General features: G+C 40.8%; 1 protein-coding gene across 4 annotated transcripts in view; it reads left to right on the forward strand.

Annotated features, from left to right (window-relative positions):
- Positions 1-19036, forward strand: part of kif21b (kinesin family member 21B) — a 71497-nt gene that overhangs the window by 20983 nt on the left and 31478 nt on the right. For 2 of the 4 annotated variants that reach the window (XM_079482470.1, XM_079482472.1), the window contains exons 2-18: positions 4158-4380; positions 5147-5329; positions 6700-6849; positions 8284-8418; positions 8704-8871; positions 9989-10104; positions 12518-12713; positions 13917-14106; positions 14218-14281; positions 15098-15322; positions 16736-16877; positions 17103-17247; positions 17334-17522; positions 17604-17803; positions 17909-18016; positions 18102-18403; positions 18777-18930. In XM_079482470.1, the coding sequence (XP_079338596.1) occupies positions 4158-4380; positions 5147-5329; positions 6700-6849; positions 8284-8418; positions 8704-8871; positions 9989-10104; positions 12518-12713; positions 13917-14106; positions 14218-14281; positions 15098-15322; positions 16736-16877; positions 17103-17247; positions 17334-17522; positions 17604-17803; positions 17909-18016; positions 18102-18403; positions 18777-18930 (2890 nt within the window). The remainder of the gene's footprint in view (positions 1-4157; positions 4381-5146; positions 5330-6699; positions 6850-8283; positions 8419-8703; positions 8872-9988; positions 10105-12517; positions 12714-13916; positions 14107-14217; positions 14282-15097; positions 15323-16735; positions 16878-17102; positions 17248-17333; positions 17523-17603; positions 17804-17908; positions 18017-18101; positions 18404-18776; positions 18931-19036) is intronic. The other 2 variants (XM_079482471.1, XM_079482473.1) reach the window with 1 other exon arrangement.

The raw sequence follows: 19036 nt of genomic DNA on the forward strand, positions 1-19036 counted from the left end.
AAGTTAAGCTCTATTGACTGGATTTGTGACATGCCGGAAGTTAAGACTGCACTTTAAATGAAAACGATTTAACTTTGCACAGAAAATGGTCAGTACCACACTATGATAATATCACTTTTACACCCGATTTCACAGAGAAGGCTTAAAAATAAGTCCCGTTGTTGTGATCGTTCACCCAAAAAGAAACATTGTCATGATTTACTCACCCTCTTGTCATTTCCAACTGGTATGACTTTATTTATCCGACAGAACAAAGACAATATTTTGAAGAATGTTTGGTAACTGGCCTCCATTCACTTACAGAAGTAAATGTGTACCGGCGCTGTTTGGTTACCAACTTTCTTTAAAGTATATTTTGTGTTCTGCAGAAAAGAAAGTCTTAAAGGTTTGAAATGACAAGAGGGAGTGTAAATCAATTTAAAGGTGTCATTTGACACGCCTAAAACAAATATTATTGTTTGCTTTAGATGTTAACACTCTGTATTTTCTACATAACGTGTATGTTTGTATCTCCTCTTTGCTCCGCCTCTCTGAAACGCGCTGATATTTTACAATGTTCTGGAAAGCGAGGTGTGCTATGATTGGCCAGTTCACTAGTGTGTAGTGATTGGTCGAATACTGCACGGAAATGTAACGCCTCTTACCCTATCCGGAATATCAGGTTTGAAACTACTGACAGGTGATGAATTGATAAGGAAGCATCGATGCCATTTTAAGCCCAAATCTGATCGGGAAAATGAAGATCAAGCCGATATAACTTTGCCAGCGGGACTCGAGCAGGATGTAAAGGATTGGTTAAGAGTAATTGACCATAAACAAACAACCATATACATCATACAGAGTTTGTGTGAGATAGAAACAAGCTCGCATTACAGCAGGGAATGGTAACATAATAAATACCACGAGTGCTTCGGCCCTTCTTGATCAACCAGTGTTACGCCATGTCTCATCGCGACTCAACAAAGACAATAAACCGCATTATAAACACGATACTTGTTGCCTCTCCGACTGCGCCGGCGACGGTACAATGAGATTTACAAGAACGGCCACCTTACTTGCGTTTAGATTTAGGAGTTCTTGGTCAAATAATGTTACTAACTGACGTAGATTTGCCGGGGTGTCGTTTCAGGCAGGTCTGGGTGAGAATTCGCTTCAAGATAAAATACATATTTTGTCTCCGACACTTATATTTTTGCAATTTTACGTGCATAATACATGCATGGGCAACTTATAACACGGCAAAGACAAAGAAAAACACGTATTTCCGGCGAATCACCCCTTTAACATGCAGACAAGATGAATATTTGACATTGTCATTGAATTCAACTTACAGCATTAGTCCTTTTTGCACAAGTCATTATTTGACGTGGAAACACAAAGCCTTGCTGTTAAGGTGACCTCACAATTGTCTGTAACTAACTGAAAGACGTGGCAAACTGAACTTCCTTCTTTACGACAGGAAGTGCTGTCGGTGCAGACCGATGACACGCTTCCTTTTGTTTCTCGCACAAATACGTACACACAAACAAACACATAGAGGCACACAGCAGGCGGACAGAGGCCTTCCGTTGTCATGTGTGAGGATTGTTTGGTCGTGTGGGTGTCATAACTGTTGGATGTGAATGATGGATCACTGCAGATATTAAAACGGCCTCAGTGGGAGGCACGACATGCGATTTCTTGTTTGCGGATCTAAATTAGGGACCCAGACATTGTGTGTGAAAGACAGACGTGCAGAGAGAGCTGTGCATTAGGGTTCATAATCATAATCGATGTCTCCAGAAGTCTGCTTCTAAACCAACCAACCAACCCCAATAAAATCCCACTTCCTGTGGGAATTCGCTCTCATTATAATGCAGATTAAAAAAGTTATTTAGCAAAGCATTAATAACCTTCCCGAGACGCACGGCTTGCAAACCGCATCTCTCTTTAAGATAAACAAACGATCCAGTGAAGACAGTCTAGAGCACTCTGTTACAGGACTTAAGCGCAGTAAGCTGATCTGGTGTCAGTGTTTAATGGCAGGTTAGTATGCATCAGGCAGAAAGGATGTGTAATGGTGTGGGGGTTATTTTTAGCCAGTCATCCTCTTGGGGGAGCGCCTCATGTGTTGCGTTTGTCCTCCCGGTCAATGCACTATAGATTACGACCCTCCCCACATCCACGGAACGGGATGAGATAAAGGAGAGGATTGGTGGATGTAGATGGATGTGTGTGAAGCAGATAGGATACGGTCTGTGTTGTGTGTGAATGTGCATGTGTGCGGGTGTTAATTGATTATTCATGGTCCGGTCTCACTTCCTGCCACAGAGGATCGGTCTGAGCGTCCCTCACAGCTGTTGATGGTAATGATCCATGAAAGTTCAGACTAAAGAAGTAACCAACACGTGCAGGGAAGTATGTGTTGAGTGCTACTGATAATGTGTTTGTGGTGGACTTTTGGTTTGCAGATGAGCAGATTTTTATGGAGATGAAGTTTGTGTGTGCGTATATGTGTCTGTGGGGTAATATAACTTTCATTGGCCGCAGACGTTGACTAAACATGACCCTTTTAGGGACATTAAAAATGGAAAATGTATCACAAAAATGTTTTTCAATTCATTTTGGTTTGGTTATTATTTTTGTATGGTGGAGAGAGCACATATAATGTGTTGTTCATTTGCTTGTCTGAGCCTCTTTTATATAACTGTGTTGTGGTAAACAGACATGTGTGTACTGTGTTAAGAGTCAGTGTGTATCAGAGAGAGGACAAAACAAGTGCTGTTCTCTGTATTTGAGCCGGGAGTCCGTAAACACTCATGAGCTCTTATTCAGCTTTGGTGGTCGTCGCAATATATGCTGAATACTCAATTTGTACATTTTCTCTAGCCAAAATGAGAGCTGCTTGTCTTTGTAAGAACAGATGTGTGTCAGAAAGATTTCCTGGTCCCACAGCAGACAAATACATTATCATTCATGCATATGGCAGATGCTATAGATGAGGTATAGAAAGAGAGGCAAAAGTATAAATAATATAATGAAGCTCACATTGAACCTCTTTGAGGTTACTCTCTTTAATTGTGTTGTTGAAGAGTTCATCATTTGAACAATTCACTATGAGTCAATATTGGCTAATGCATTAGAAAGCACTGTATGTAGCAGGGATGAATGCATATCAGCCCTGAGCAAGAGCTAAATGACTTGAGTCTGTTAATTGGTTAATGAATAAAAAGATTTGTAGCCTGGAGTCGTAACCTTGAAATGAAAATGTCCTTGGTACTCTGTCATTGTTAATATATCCTCCATACTGCAGTCACACACGTTCACATCTATTCAAAATCGTCCACATTTACGCACTTAAGGGGTGATTCATATTTAGCGTCTTTTGGAGTAACTCACGCAGTTTCTGCAAATCTCATATTAATCTTGAATACCTATACAGTTGTTTTGCAAACATCGTATCTGTGTGTTTAGTTTGATCACCTTTATAAAAGATAGATACAGATGTACGATTATTTCCGGAAGAACACAAGCGGCTGGAGGCTGGCAGTGGGATGGAACTACAGCACACAACACATCATCGCATTATCCCTTCATTTTTTTACATTTTGCACGTGCGTTTCATGTCCGTCCTCTTTTAGCACTTGGACCGCTCTATCAGTTTCAAACGTTCTCCAAATCCAGCATTATAGCCACCGTTTATATAACATCCATATGTGAAATGCAATGGGCAAACAGGCACAGCTAACTTCCGTCAGCCGAGTGAAGCGGCGTTGATGTGCTTGGGAGATAGGAGAGCGTGCTTTTCTGTCTTTCACTGGATGGATGACGCAGGATGACGTGGGCGTGCTTATCCGGGAGAGTGGATAATAAAATGATTAGGATCCCTGTTACGAAAACAGGGATCCAGACTTATAAAAAAGCTTTCCGAAAAAAATCGGAGTGCTGTGGGAGTGTATCGAGCACAGAAATAATACGTCATACGTCCAACTCGTTTTTAAAGTTGCAAGTTGACCATGTTAATGAGAAGCCAGCATGTTGCTATTTCATGCAAGTCAGATAGCATGTTACATGATATGGCATGTTACCCCATATTTTGATAGTATATACAGTATCATATGTCATTTATACTTTGTAACTAGTTTTAATTGAAGTTGTGTTTTTGTTTGTTTTGTCAGGATCAGGCCACAGATGGCCAAGGAAAAGATCGAGGGATGTCACATCTGCACCTCCGTGACTCCCGGAGAGCCCCAGGTGCTCCTGGGAAAAGACAAGGCCTTCACGTATGACTTTGTGTTTGACATAGATGCCCACCAACCCCAGATCTACAGCGCCTGTGTTCAGAAGCTCATCGATGGTTGCTTTGAAGGATACAATGCAACTGTTTTTGCTTACGGACAGGTAAAGTTTTCCACAGATAGACAGACGGACTGATAATGAGAACTTCTATTAAACAATTAACAACATTTTCTTCCTAAATCTACCCATAAAACAGACTGATACGCCCATATCCTCAGCTTTCTAGTTTCTCTGAATGTAAATTTTCTAGACCAAAGTGACCCTATTACCTTTCCCTCTGTGCTTTAAGTGATGTGACAGCTGTGTTGGGTGTCTATGTGCAAAGTTCAAGCCTCTCAAATCCACTTATCACACGCCCTCTTCACGCCCTAAGTGGCAATTGTACAGAGATCAAGGTTAAACACCTGAACTTCATTTCTGTCAGCGTGTACAGAAGTGGATACGAAACAGATTGAACAATTGGAGACAAGCACAGAAGATTTATAGTGGACACATTTACAGTTATGCGTTGGGCAGATCTTTGTCAAAAGTACCAAATAGTGTCAAGAACAGTTAAAAGCACAGTTCACCCAAAAAGAAAATGCTGTCATCATTGAATCACTTTCATGTCATTTCAAACCTGTATGACTTTCTTCCAAGGAACACAAAAGAAGATAGAAATTGGTTGGTAACCGAATGACGGCACTACCCATTCACTCCTATTGTAAAGACACAAAACAATCAGAAGTTAATGGGTACCGCCGTTGTTGTTTTGATCTGTTACTACTTTTAGGTTTGTGCTTTGCAAAAGCTGATTTTGGGATGTTTACACTTTATTTTGTTTCATTGTGCATGTGCTGTTGTTCAAAGTCTTGCTGTCTCTGTGCAGACGGGTTCAGGAAAGACGTACACCATGGGCACCGGCTTTGATCTGAGTATGTCAGAGGAGGAGCTGGGCATCGTTCCTCGGGCAGTGCGACACCTCTTTCAGGGCATTCACAAACGCAGACTAGAGGCACAGAGAGCTGACAATCCCGAACCAGAATTCAAAGTCAGCGCCCAGTTCCTGGAGGTGAGACTATTAGATTCAATTGAAACTTGTCTTCAAAAGTATTTCTACATGAATGCATGTATGCTTACGATTTTTTTAAAGATGTTAGTACACAAAAATTACCTTCATAATAAAACAGGTTTCTTTTAAGGGATAGTTCACCCAATAATGCAATGGTTTCATTATTTACTCATTCTCATTTCATTTAAAACTAGACTTTCTTTATTCAGCAGAACACAAAAGAAGATATTTAGAAAATTGTTGATAACCGAACAACACTGACCCCCATTATCTTCCATTATATGAACACAAAAAAGTCACGGATACATTTTTTGAAACATCATCTTACGTTTTTTAAGCAAAGCTTTGTTTTGTATTTAATTGATTTTGGTGTCTATCTGGTCTTCATTATGATTATGATGTAATTATATTAAGTTGTGAATATAATGAAGTAGAAACGGGTGCAGAGAGCGACCCGGGCAGATGGCCGGAGTCCCTGACTTCATTTATCTAGATCACTCGTCCTCGTAATGGTGCTGTTAGACAGACTCGACTCAAATCACATCAAGTGTTGAATGAAGAGAGAGAAGGTGATCAAGCAAGCGAGAGAGAGAGAGAGAGAGAGAGAGAGAGAGAGAGAGAGAGAGAGAGAGAGATCAGATGTATGTAATGACATGGAGGAAACCCCCTCGGAAGCCCATATTTCTGTGATAGAAGTCATTACAGCTGACATTAGATGAGGAGATGGCGTTTACCCGCCCAGCCGTGCGGACAGTAGTGTAACCGTAAACTGCCCCATCGTAAGTAATGAGTTTAAACTCGTAACAGTCTGTTTTAAAGATCCTCCCTCGCTGTCTGGCACGCGCTGCTGTTGGTTCAGCAGAATCTCGCCTCGCCGTTGGGAATAACCGGATAGATTTGTCTTGAGCTCCACGGCTGTGAGTGGAAGCCCTTCCCTGGGGACGACTTTAATAGGGCATTTGTTTCATTAGTCTTGTCGTTTCTCTCCTTTGTACATTTTTTCATACATCAGCAGTTAGATGTATTGTTTTGAACCCCAAATTGAATTTATCGCGTCCCTCTGTGCTGCTCATTTCCCAATCTGAGAATCTAATTTTTTTTGCTCTTTCTCGACCTTTACAAAACAAAATGATATGGGAATATACTGAAAAATATACTGGATCAGCGCCATTTCTGTTGAATGTCTCATAAAGACCGGTTCTGTTTAATGTTGTGAGGTTATGACTATTTATCTCTTCGCCGTGACCATCCGTCAGCTTGTGTGGTCCCTGGCATCCTTGAGGTCAAATGCGCAAGGCCTTTTTATGGTCGTTGGACCTCTTGACCTTTGGCCTTCAGTAGGTCACGGATCTTGTATATTTGTCTTGCAGCTCTATAATGAGGAGATCTTGGACCTGTTTGATGGCACACGCGACCCAGAGACTCGAGGCAGGAAGTCCAACATTAAGATCCACGAGGATGGCAGCGGAGGCATCTACACTTCAGGTGTGACCTCGCAGCTGGTCAACTCTGAGGATGAGGTCAGTTAACTAGCAGTTATACATGAGTGTTATCCAGCCTGTGGTTGGAATCATTTAAACGCAACATGAAATCATAGCTGATGATATTTACTTGACGTATAGACCATTTTGCATGATGCAAACAATGCTGAAGCACTTCCTGTTTTAGTTTCTTAACACTACACAAACGTTTGAACAAAGTACAACCGACAAAACTTTTTAGAACTGGATCAAAATGATAAACAAACACCTTTAATACTTAAAAGAAAAACACCTGAAACAGGAAGTGCTTTTGGACCAGTGTTGTTTACATCTTCAAAATGGTCTGTACCTGTCCCCAAAATTTAACAGTTCAACTATAGTCAAGCTACTCTTGAAAAAATAAAAATTGAATAAAATTTAGTTAAAGTTACAGTGAAATAAAAAATGACACTGCCTATTTTGTTCATGCAATATTGTAGCATTAATTGTAAATAGTTCATCAATGTGGGTCATTCTTTTTTTTATTTGTGTACCCTCATAATCTTTGATTTAAATCTGAAAATGCACTTCTGTCCTGTAATGACTATCCATCTTAACGTATGTTCGACGGCTTGGGTGGAGCATCCGTTAACCCCTCCCCTTCAACTGTCAGTCTGCTGCCAGTTACATATTAAAATGCTACGGCTGTTTTAAACATCTAATCAAATCGCGGAGAAAGACTAAGCCATGCCCACTATTTTTCTAATTCAAAATTCCATTTCAGTCGGAAATGCGTCAAAATGCAGAAGTAACAACAATTGCAACTCCCGGTTCACGGGGACTTTAAAGTACAAGCTGCTTAATACATTCAAGCTGCAGACAAACTAGAAAACACTGTTATTTCATCTAAAAACAACTTCGAAAATAGGCCTGTTCAACGATTAATTGCGATTATTAGTGATAATTCGAATACAGAATAAAAGCTTGTGTTTACATAATATATGTCTGTGTACTGTGCATATTTATGTTGTATTTATGAACACAAAAATTCATGTGTGTATTTATATAAAGTGTTTAAAACACAATAAGATGTAATTGGCGCCCTTATTATTTTATATATTTTGATACAAGTCAGAATAAGCATGTTTGTACATACATATTGTGTTACACTGAATGACAATGTAACGTTATTTCAACCACATTTTGACATTTTGTTCTCCAAAAACCTAGTTGAGACCATACAGTAGACATTTTACTACATTCAATGTGCTTTCAATGGACATACAATCACTTTTGTACATTTTGGGGGTCTTTTTGTATTTTTTGCAAATGCAAGTGCACGTGCATGTTTAAAAAAATATATCTTTTATATTTTTCTTAAATATATACATGCACTTCCAAAATTAATAAGCACAGTAGACAGACATATATTATTCTAAACACAAACTTTTAATCTGGATTACAAAGACTGTCTGTATTCTCTCTCTCTCTCAGCTTCTGCAGTGTCTGAAGTTGGGCGCTCTGTCCCGTACCACAGCCAGCACACAGATGAACGCCCAGAGCTCTCGCTCTCATGCCATCTTCACCATCTACCTCTGCCAGATGAGAGTGTGCTCACAACCGCACCTGGTACAGCCCTCCAGACACATCAGCACAAACCCTTGCCAAAAAGATCTGACACCAGATCTGACTATCATATAAACCTGCTTACATGATATTAAAAGTTGCAGTGTTAATCTTTGTTGCTGAGTTACAAAACCATGAGTTCTGACAGTTAGTAAGTTACATTCCGGAGTATTAAAAATCAAAGCGCCCACACTGCTTTAAGTCATTTTAGAGTTTGTAGTCATAATCGCACATTTGTAATGGAAATGTTTTCTTGTAGTTTAAAGCTGTTGTTGTTTCTCGCTGCAGGAGAACGGCGAGATGAACGGCGAATCCGACGGTTCCATCTCTCAGCCCGAGTATGAGACGCTCACTGCTAAGTTTCACTTCGTGGACCTGGCGGGTTCAGAGCGCCTCAAACGCACAGGAGCCACTGGAGACAGAGCGAGAGAAGGCATCTCCATCAACTGCGGCCTGGTACATTTCATTCAGATACGATCCGCTTTTCAAAATTTAGCTTTGAAGAGATTATATACATCATGCCCAAACTTTCATGTTGCTTGAAACACAGAGGATGTTGTTTTTTATGGAATATAAATAGAGGTTCTGATAGCAGTATGTTTAGGCTGCTCGTTTGCAAACAATGAAAGTGGATGGTGACTTTGACTAAAGCTAGATTTTCTGTCAATAACAATGTCAATTGGTTTCTGACACAAAGCCATTGTACGATCAGGTTGACTTTAAGAGTACATTTACACGATAAAAAATGGAAACGTTTTTCCTTTGCGTTATTGAAAAGTTTCACGTACACACAACAGCTCTATCAAAACGATCTGCATTTACATATTTTGGAAAACGCCGCCTTCAGTTTACACGGAAACGATAATGCCGTCGTTTTCAAAAACTTGCACTTTGAGATCCATTTTCAGTCCCCCAGAATGCAGTTTTCTTGTACTAAACGAACAGCCAAAACGCATAAAACGTTTTTAGTTGAAAACAGTCTTGTTTAAACAAGTTTTCTGGTTTTGGGGGGATTGGATTACATTTTTATTTTTGGGGTTTGGCAGTCTCCATCCACTTCGTACTGTATAAATAGCCTCATGAAAAATTACCATGCTACTACTACCACTACTACTAAATTAATTCGTTTTTTTTATAGATCATTCCTATTAACTACCACAACAAAATAATTACAAAGAAGTTCACAAATAAACCTCAGTTCAACGCCACCAAACATGCTTTGTCATCATGTTTCTGTGCTGAACTTGCCGTGGACTGCAATATCGTGAATGTCCTTTTCGCTGATTCATGTTTTTTAAATGCAGCCGTGATGTAGTGTTACTTGGTATCTTGTTGGTTCATTACTGCGGTCTCGGCGCTGTGTTAAGTTGTCCGAGTAATTATAGGACTGAAGAAGAGCTGGAGTTGGAAACCGAGCCAAGAGTGCCTATTGTTTTGAGCACCAAGATCCAAATAGAGCTCTTTTGTTTTTGAGCCTAGGTTATTTTGTTGTAAGAGGGCCCATTCAAAAGCATTTAATCTTAGATGTCAGCCTGAGATGATGTGTGACTGTGTGTATGTGTGTGTTTGGCAGCTGGCCCTGGGTAATGTGATCAGTGCATTGGGAGATCAGAGCAAGAAGGCCGGCCATGTGCCCTACAGGGACTCCAAACTCACACGCCTGCTTCAAGACTCACTGGGAGGAAACAGGTAACTTCTAACATCTATGTACCATATACATGCTCATTGCACATTGTTCTTCTCTGTCTCACTCTGTGACCTCTCTGTTAATAGGCAAAGCATGCTTATGAACTCTTGTGCAAAAATACAAGTTGTAGACAGCATTTCAAGACAACAAAGCTGTTTCAAACAACAGGCAGCAAAATGACTTTTATACTTTATTTATTCGGATTAACCCCTTGAGATGAACTGTCTCAGTTTTGAGAGGGTCCCAACATGCATCAAACAGAGTCACAACATACAAATACCAATAAATATATAGTATACTTCAAAGACGACTGACAAACAGTTAGCAAAAATACTAATTGATGCTATAAATTCTAAACAAATATTAAAAGTTAAATTTGTGAGATAAAGGAGGATCTATATCAATATAATATACATAGCTATGTGTTCAGAGGTGTATAAAGACCTTATATAATGAAGCGTTATGTTTTTATTATCTTATAATGAGCTATTTCTATCTACATACACCCAGGGGTCCCTTTACATGGAATTCACCATGTTGTTTCTACAGTAGCCCTAAACTGACAAACTGCTCTACAGAGCGCGTTTCGTAAAATACGTTATCTCCTTCAGCAAAGATGCGAAAACGTAAAAACATCTTAGTTCTGTATCATCCACCTTCTATATCACCGTGCTTTGAAAGGGAGGGTGGAGTGAGTTGTTGGTTGCAATTCGCAACTAGATGCCACCAAAATCTCCACATCGCACCTTTAAATAAAAGTAGATCAAAGCCCGGACAGCGCACATCCCAAGCTCTCTCGTATGCTGAAAACTCAAAGCCTGCACATTACGAACTATCTCTGGCGCAAGGAAAAGCCTGAGCTGCCTGCATTCCAAGCTCTCGTGCATGAAGAAATGCACAATGCATTGTCAAATGCAACATATATTGGTAAACGGCCAACTATCGTTTAAGGAAACAGCTATCACCGATAAGTCAATATTGGTGATAAACGATAGTATAGTCAATCGGAACAACCCCGGTATGATATCATTGATCGAAAATTCACTATTTAATTGTGATTTTTGACACCGATATGCTAAATATCTGCCTTTCACCATTTAAGGAGATAGGACTGTGGACTTGCAATGACGTAAATAACTGCCCAGAAGCATTACAAACATGGCCGCCGAGTGGCACGACTTCTGTAAACGGACTTTGTGGGAAATCGTATCAAAATGTATTCTTGCATTGTGCTCTTAGCGTAGCAACATGCTAATAATAAACTGTTGAACCTTAACTTCTTGCTTTTACAGACTTACGCGATATATTTGAGAAGCGCTGTTTGTGTTGCGTGTTGAGTCACTGCATGTGCGGAATGTCCACATCAGACATTTGATTCTATTACTGCTGTTAGTGGCTGTTGGGTCTATACACAGACATGTGTGTAAACATAAACATTGATGTTTTTCTGTCAAGGTGTGGACATCCCATTAACTTTCATTATTACTTTAATTATTATAGTTTAACCCTAACCATACCTATAATTCCTGACATTTTTTAATGATTCTGTGTGAGCTGTTTTCTGTGTGGCAGGTTCCCACAATGCAGGTTTTACAGGTTTTCCAAAACCAAGTCATGTTTTACTATAATATAATCCTCCCATTGAGCTCTGTTTAACATGCTAATATCATATATAATACCACACCCTTTGCAAAGCCTTTCATAGATTTTGAATGCAAAAGGATAAGTTTTTTGTTTATAAAGCTTTTGTTAACAACAAACATCAAGCAAAGAGCATCACACACACCTAACATTCACAAACATGTCAGGTTTATCACCGTGAGAACCTCCCAATAACTTCTATCCCTAACAGACAAACTTTGGCCTTTATATTTAACACGTGACTAAAAATTATAATGCCGCTGTATTTCTTTGTGTCATTGTGGAGATGTTTTGTCTCGCTTACACATTCGGATTTGTGTTTGTTTACGAGTCTCGGACAATCCACGCAAGACACAATTGCGGCTGTGCACAGTGCAGTCATTGTGTGTTGAAGGTTAATGCATGCTTACAGAGCGCATGTGTGGATGCGTGGTGTTGGGTCTCTCAGCCCGCAGCAGACAGCAGCGTTTGGTCATACATGATGTGGGTTCGGAGGGGGAGGTGATTGAATTAAACATGAGACACTGCAGACAGAGGAGCTCCTTAAAGACATTCAGTACCAGCGGCGTCCATAAAAACATGCGGGCGAGTGTGGACCGCCGGAGCATGTTTGTGTTTATCTGTCATCTGTTTGTGATTATCTTCCCTAGTGTGTGTGTGTGTGTGTGTGTTTCTGGGTTCTGCTAGATGTTGTTTATGAAGGTTGTTTTGACAAAGACCCTCATGCATTCACATTCTTGTATTTCATAATTTGATTTCTCTACACTTTTCCAGTCAGACTGTGATGATCGCCTGCGTGAGCCCCTCTGACCGAGACTTCATGGAGACCCTCAACACTCTGAAGTACGCTAACCGCGCTCGCAACATCAAGAACAAAGTGATCGTGAATCAGGACAAAACCAGCCAGCAGATCAGCGCCTTGCGAGCCGAGATCGCACGTCTGCAGATGGAGCTCATGGAGTATAAAGCGGTGAGAATGAGGAGGAATGTCATGGTTGAAAATGACCCAAAATGAAAATTCACGTCATTCAGATTTTGTGTTTCACACAAGAGTAGTTCACACAAAATTGTTTAATTCTCTATAATTCTATTATTATAATAGACAACTGAAAGTCAGCCTAATTATTTAATTGTGACAGCCCGAGTATTTTTCCATGTGAGCTGTAGAAGTCTTCACGGCAATGAATTGCTAATGTGCTATCCATGTTATTCCTTTCTTGCCGATTGAACGAGCAGCATTACTTTGCTTCTATCCATGTGCTCTGAGCAGAGTCTGAACAACAATTTAAGATATAACAAGATGCTTAATTTATATCAATATAAACATGGAATTGTATAAATTGCAATGCGGGCAATGGTGGTATAAGTCCCGGCTTCTAAATTAAAGAGTCAATTGTTAAAGTCACATGTCACTGCTTAAGCTCCGGTTGCCATAGCTGTGATGGTTTCGGAGTCCTGACTGAGCTCTCTCGTAGTTTTGTTTTTCACCCAATTTTACCAGTTGAAACTAAGATACAGAACACAAACAGTGCTGAATTGTTATTGACTCCAGTATTATAAGAAATATTAAATAATCCCGGGTCGGGCCTCGGGTCCTCCGTGAAGACCTCTAGTGAGCTGAATAGATGAGACAAAAACCAAGACAATATGTTAAACACTGTAGGAAGCAGTTTCATAGGGGAAGAATTAACTAAAAACTGCGTGGGATCTTCTTGCATGTTTACTGTACGAGAGGACACATTTTCAGCCGATGTTAAAGCAACATGGAGGAGCTAAACAATCACTTCCTCTTCTACATGATCAAACGCAGAACTTAACAGATTTACAACGGACAGTCTGGTGACCTTGTTTCATCTCCTCACATGTCGGTTTTCCTCCAATGCCACCCAGTACGAGCAATAGCTGTTTGTATAACAGGCTTTGATGTACACTGAATATGTGGGGCATGATGACACGCTTGGAACAGGCTCGGCTCATCTCGCACCAAGATGAAGTTAATGGAGCGATTCGTGAGCTCAGGGCCTCGGCCCTCGAAGATAAACACTTGTCGATAATGGTCACAATTAGCCGTGATGGTGTTGACTGAGATGAACCGTCCTGACGGATCAGAGAAGTTGGATGGGGGGACGGGTCGGGTGAGGTCAATGCTTCTTACACGCTTTGTGTTTCTCAGGGAAAGCGAGTGGCCTGTGAAGATGGATCCGAGGGATTCAACGATTTGTTTCTGGAGAACTCGATGCTTCAGAAGGAGAACGATACGATGCGCATGAGAGTCAAAGCCATGCAAGAGACGATCGACCACCTCAACACACGGGTCACTCAGCTCCTTACAAACGGAGTTAACCTGCTGCTGACAAAGACAGGTGAGAGACTCCTGGTGGTTACTGGAGGTATTACCATCCATGTCACTGGTTGCGTCAGCAATTTTCTGACTTTTAATTTCTTTATGGACATTTCTTTTTCATTTTACTCAGGTGAAACAAATGAGGAGATTGGCAATCTAATCCAGAACTACATTCGAGAGATTGAAGAACTGAGGTAACACTTGACTTTACCTAGTACACTCTCACATCTTGTTTTTGTATGTTAGCAATAGAAGACTCATCTCTCTCTCTCTCTCTCTCTCTCTCTCTCTCTCTCTCTCTGTCTCTCTCTGTCTCTCTCTGTCTCTCTCTGTCTCTCTCTGTCTCTCTCTGTCTCTCTCTGTCTCTCTCTGTCTCTCTCTGTCTCTCTCTGTCGCTCTCTCTCGCTCTCTCTCGCTCTCTCTCGCTCTCTCTCGCTCTCTCTCGCTCTCTCTCGCTCTCTCTCTCTCTCTCTCTCTCGCTCTCTCTCGCTCTCTCTCGCTCTCGCTCTCTCTCTCTCTCTCTCGCTCTGTCTCTCTCTGTCTCTCTCTGTCTCTCTCTGTCTCTCTCTGTCTCTCTCTGTCTCTCTCTGTCTCTCTCTGTCGCTCTCTCTCGCTCTCTCTCGCTCTCTCTCGCTCTCTCTCGCTCTCTCTCGCTCTCTCTCGCTCTCTCTCTCTCTCTCTCGCTCTCTCTCGCTCTCGCTCTCTCTCGCTCTCTCTCGCTCTCTCTCGCTCTCTCTCGCTCTCGCTCTCTCTGTCTCTCTCTGTCTCTCTCTGTCTCTCTCTGTCGCTCGCTCTCTCTCGCTCTCTCTCGCTCTCTCTCTCTCTCTCTCTCTCTCTCTCGCTCTCTCTCGCTCTCTCTCGCTCTCGCTCTCTCTCTCTCTCTCTCGCTCTCTCTGTCTCTGTCTCTGTCTCTGTCTCTCTCTCTCTCTCTCTGTCTCTCTCTCTCTCTCTCTCTCTCTGTCTCTCTCTCTCTCTCTCTCTCTCTCTCTCTCTGTCTCTCTCTCTCTCAGGTCTAAACTGTTGGAGAGTGAGTCCATGAACGAGTCTCTGAGGCGGAGTTTGTCTCGTCTCTCTTCCCGTTCTCCATACACCCCTTCTCACCCCGCTGCTCAAGGACTCTCTCTTTGCTCCTCCCCCTCCGTTTCCATGGATGCGGAGATGACAGATGTCATTCGTCAAGCCAAATTAGACGTGGAGAGGCTGAAGAAGAAGGAGAGAAACCAGAGGAGGAAGAGGTCAGTCTGAGGGTGGTCCATGAAGATCTCCATGCAAATACTTGTCACAACTTAATAAAAGATGTTTTTTCATCAGTCAGAAAATATCATTTTAAGCACAATAATTAAATGATATAACATTACGAATATACATAAGAAAAATAAACTTGAATTAGCATTTACTTATTTATTAAATCATTAATTTAATATGTTTATTTTTCTCCCCAGCGACAGATAGTTTAACTTCCTCTTAATACCTTAAGTCCATTTGTTTCTCAAGTAAATGTATCTTGACTTAGTCTTGTTTCTTATATCAAATATATACAAATTCCTAAGAATAATACTTAGATTTTATAATAGAAAAATGTCAGTGCGACAGATCTTCAGGAAATTAAGAATTAATAAATATCATCGACACATGAAACACATTTCTCATTGGTTTTCTAAAAGTAATGACTGATCTCTCTCTCTCTCTCTCAGCTCTTGTGATGTATTGTTCATTATCTATCTGTATCACTATAATAGCTTTGTCCTCTGTGCTTTTTTTTGTTACTGAGCTAATAAAAGGTTGTAAAATGTGCCACAGTTAGATTTATATGTTTGTGTGTGTGTGCTCATCAATATGAGGACATTGTGCTGGCACAGATACAAGCTCCTCTCTGTATAATGCTTGAGACTGATGTAACATGCTGCTCATCTGAATGCCTCTTAATGTGCTCGTAATGGGTTAGAGGGCATGGGTAATTTCTAAACATCAAAAGTTATTACTGTTGGAGGACTTGACTGGCCAGTAGAGGTCAAAAAGCGGAAGGCTTAAGATAAATCTCTGGGCTGCACGTGTACCTGCGGTACGATTATGTGATGATTAAATGAAGATTGCTTGTGCCATTGGCAGAAATGTCAGAATTTTATGATGAATGCTGTATTGATAACATTAGAGGGATGTTATTATGGTTGTACATTTGGCAAATGCTGTTATTCAAAGTGACTTAAAATGCATTTAAATCTTGCGTTTAATGATTTCGGATACACGCTGCAAAAAATGAATTTCTTTGTATTTTTTGATACAACAAATGTCTCAAACTTCTAAAATGAAGATACATTTATTTGAAATGTAAAATTATAAAAACAAACCCCCCAAATCATCTGCCAATGGGTGAAGAAAAATAAACATGCATTTAGTTTTTAGTTCAAGTACATTTTTTACCCCATTGGCAGATAATTTTTCCTTTGCTTTACAATTATATTTGACTATTTCTTTTATTTAAATTTTGTTGAAACAAGACAATATCTGAGGTCATTTTGTGCATTTAGACATTTGTACTGAAAAACAAGACAAAAATACTAAATAAAAATCGGCTTTTGCAATGTGATCGAACCGTTTCCGTGCCTTTCGAATGAATAATATTGCACCTTTGTTTTTTGTCTTTGAAGTCCTGATAAAGAAAAAGGTTTAAAGAAGAGAGCCAAACTTCTTCCTCAGGAAAATGGTGAAAAGAGCGAGAACGAGTTGAGCAGAGAAACTGTGGAGAGACGAGAAAATGGAGACGGGGATTCTGATAATGAACCTGAGGAGGTGAGAAATAACGTTTCTTTCAATGGGTTTATAGTGTTCGGGCTAGTCTGGTGGGTATAACGGAGCTTGGACGACAAACTCAATTTCATGCGTTGTTGCGTTATGTCATTACAGTTCTAACACAACACAACATTGCCGTTTAAATCTGTTAAATACTCTTTATGAGCTTTATCTGTCCTACGCATGGTTTAGCAGATCTAATCCTCGTCTCTTTCACTTGTCCAGGATGGGATGTATCCCATTCAGGAGGACGATCAGGTGGAGAGCGCCTGTGACGAAGACGAAGAGGAGGAAGAGGAGAATCGTGAGGAAGAAGAGTTCGACAGCGACGAGAGCCTGGTGGACTCGGACTCCGATTCAGATGAGAAAGGTGCATTCTGGGATGCATTTGATACAAATGTCCAATGAGCCTTTTGTATCACCCGACCTTTAACCCGTGACCTTTTGACCCCCCAGTGAACCTCCAGGCAGATCTGGCAGATCTGACGTGCGAGATCGAGATCAAGCAGAAACTCATCGACGAGCTGGAGAACAGCCAGCGACGGCTGCTCACGCTGAAGAACCAGTACGAGGAAAAACTCATTCTGCTTCAAAACAAGATCAGAGACACGCAGGTGGAGAGAGACCGTGTGCTGCAGAACCTCAGTGAGTTTTATATCTGTTTGTCGTGAGGGCTCTTTGTTTGGCATGCAGAATGTTAACCCGTGGTCTTGGGTGTGAAAACAGTGTCCATGGAGAACTACACTGAAGAGAAGGCCAGTAAGATCAAATATGACTATGAGAAGCGTCTGAAGGAGATGAACAGAGACCTGATGAAGCTGCAGGCCGCTCATAAAGAACACGCTCGTCTGCTGAAGAACCAGGGACGCTATGAGAGAGAGCTGAAGAAACTGCAGTCTGAAGTGGCGGAGATGAAAAAAGCCAAGGTGAGGGACAGGAGAGTTGTATGTTTGGAGTCATGTCGCCCCCTAGAGGCAGCATGGTGGAATAGCAGCACGTTTAACTCACTGTGTCGGTCATTTCATCTGTAGGTGACACTGATGAAGCAGATGAAAGAAGAACAGCAGAGGAGGAGGATGATCGAGGCTAAGAGGAACCGAGAAATCGCACAGCTAAAGAAAGAACAGCGACGACAAGAGGTTTGACTTGAATTGACAGTCAAGGCTACTAGTTGCATCCTCATTAGTTTTGACAGAATGCTAAACTCTGTTGTTTCTCTATCAGTATCAGATTCGTACTTTGGAGTCTCAGAAGCGTCAACAGGAGATCGTGTTGAAAAGAAAAACGCAGGAAGTGACGGCGCTAAGGCGGCTGGCCAAGCCCATGTCAGAGCGTGTGGCGGGACGGGTGACTCGCAGACTCACCAGCGTGGACTCTGGGGTAGAGCTTTCTCCAAGTACGACCGTGACTTCGTCTGAACCCGAATCTACACGCTCCGTGTCCAGCATCATACGACAGTGGAACACCAAACTCAATGGTTACATGGGAGAGATTGACAACCATGGGAGTGTCGCAAAAATGGCCAGGTCAGCAAGTTACCATCATTTTGAGATTAGTTGGATTTCAGCTATTCATTTTACTATCATTTACATTTCTGATGGCTTTACTCCGTTGATATTAAACATATCAAGATGATATTTTCACAGAATGTTTTATGGTTGTTTGTTAAAAACAAAATTACTTTGTTTTTTAAAATTGATATAACCAAGGCCATAGAGAATATTACTGACCAATTTACTGCTGTCTATTCCAAATAAATCCGGTCCCACTGCATATTATTTCTCAATGAATATTCTCATTTACAGGCTAAAACAAACATCCTTTAGTATTTTTCTTAGTCTTGGTCTATCGGGTTCTGTTTACAGTGTAGATTGTACTTTCTACTTTTACATTTTTTAGCAGCAGGAAGAAATTCCAGAGGAAAGGTACAAGCCCTGGTTTCTCAAAATCAGCCCGACAGAAGTGGCAAGCTCTGGAGAGAAGAATCATGGACATTGTGATGCAACGTATGACCATCACAAATGTGGAATCTGATATGGATCGATTGATAAAGGTTTTTTCTTCATAAGATTACAGATGTTTTTGTTGTGGGGACCAAACTAATAAACTAAATAAATATATAAAATTATATATAAATGCATAGATAAAATACAAAGAAT

The sequence above is a fragment of the Barbatula barbatula genome, assembly GCF_947034865.1.
Source record: "Barbatula barbatula genome assembly, chromosome: 20".
Taxonomy (NCBI): domain Eukaryota; kingdom Metazoa; phylum Chordata; class Actinopteri; order Cypriniformes; family Nemacheilidae; genus Barbatula; species Barbatula barbatula.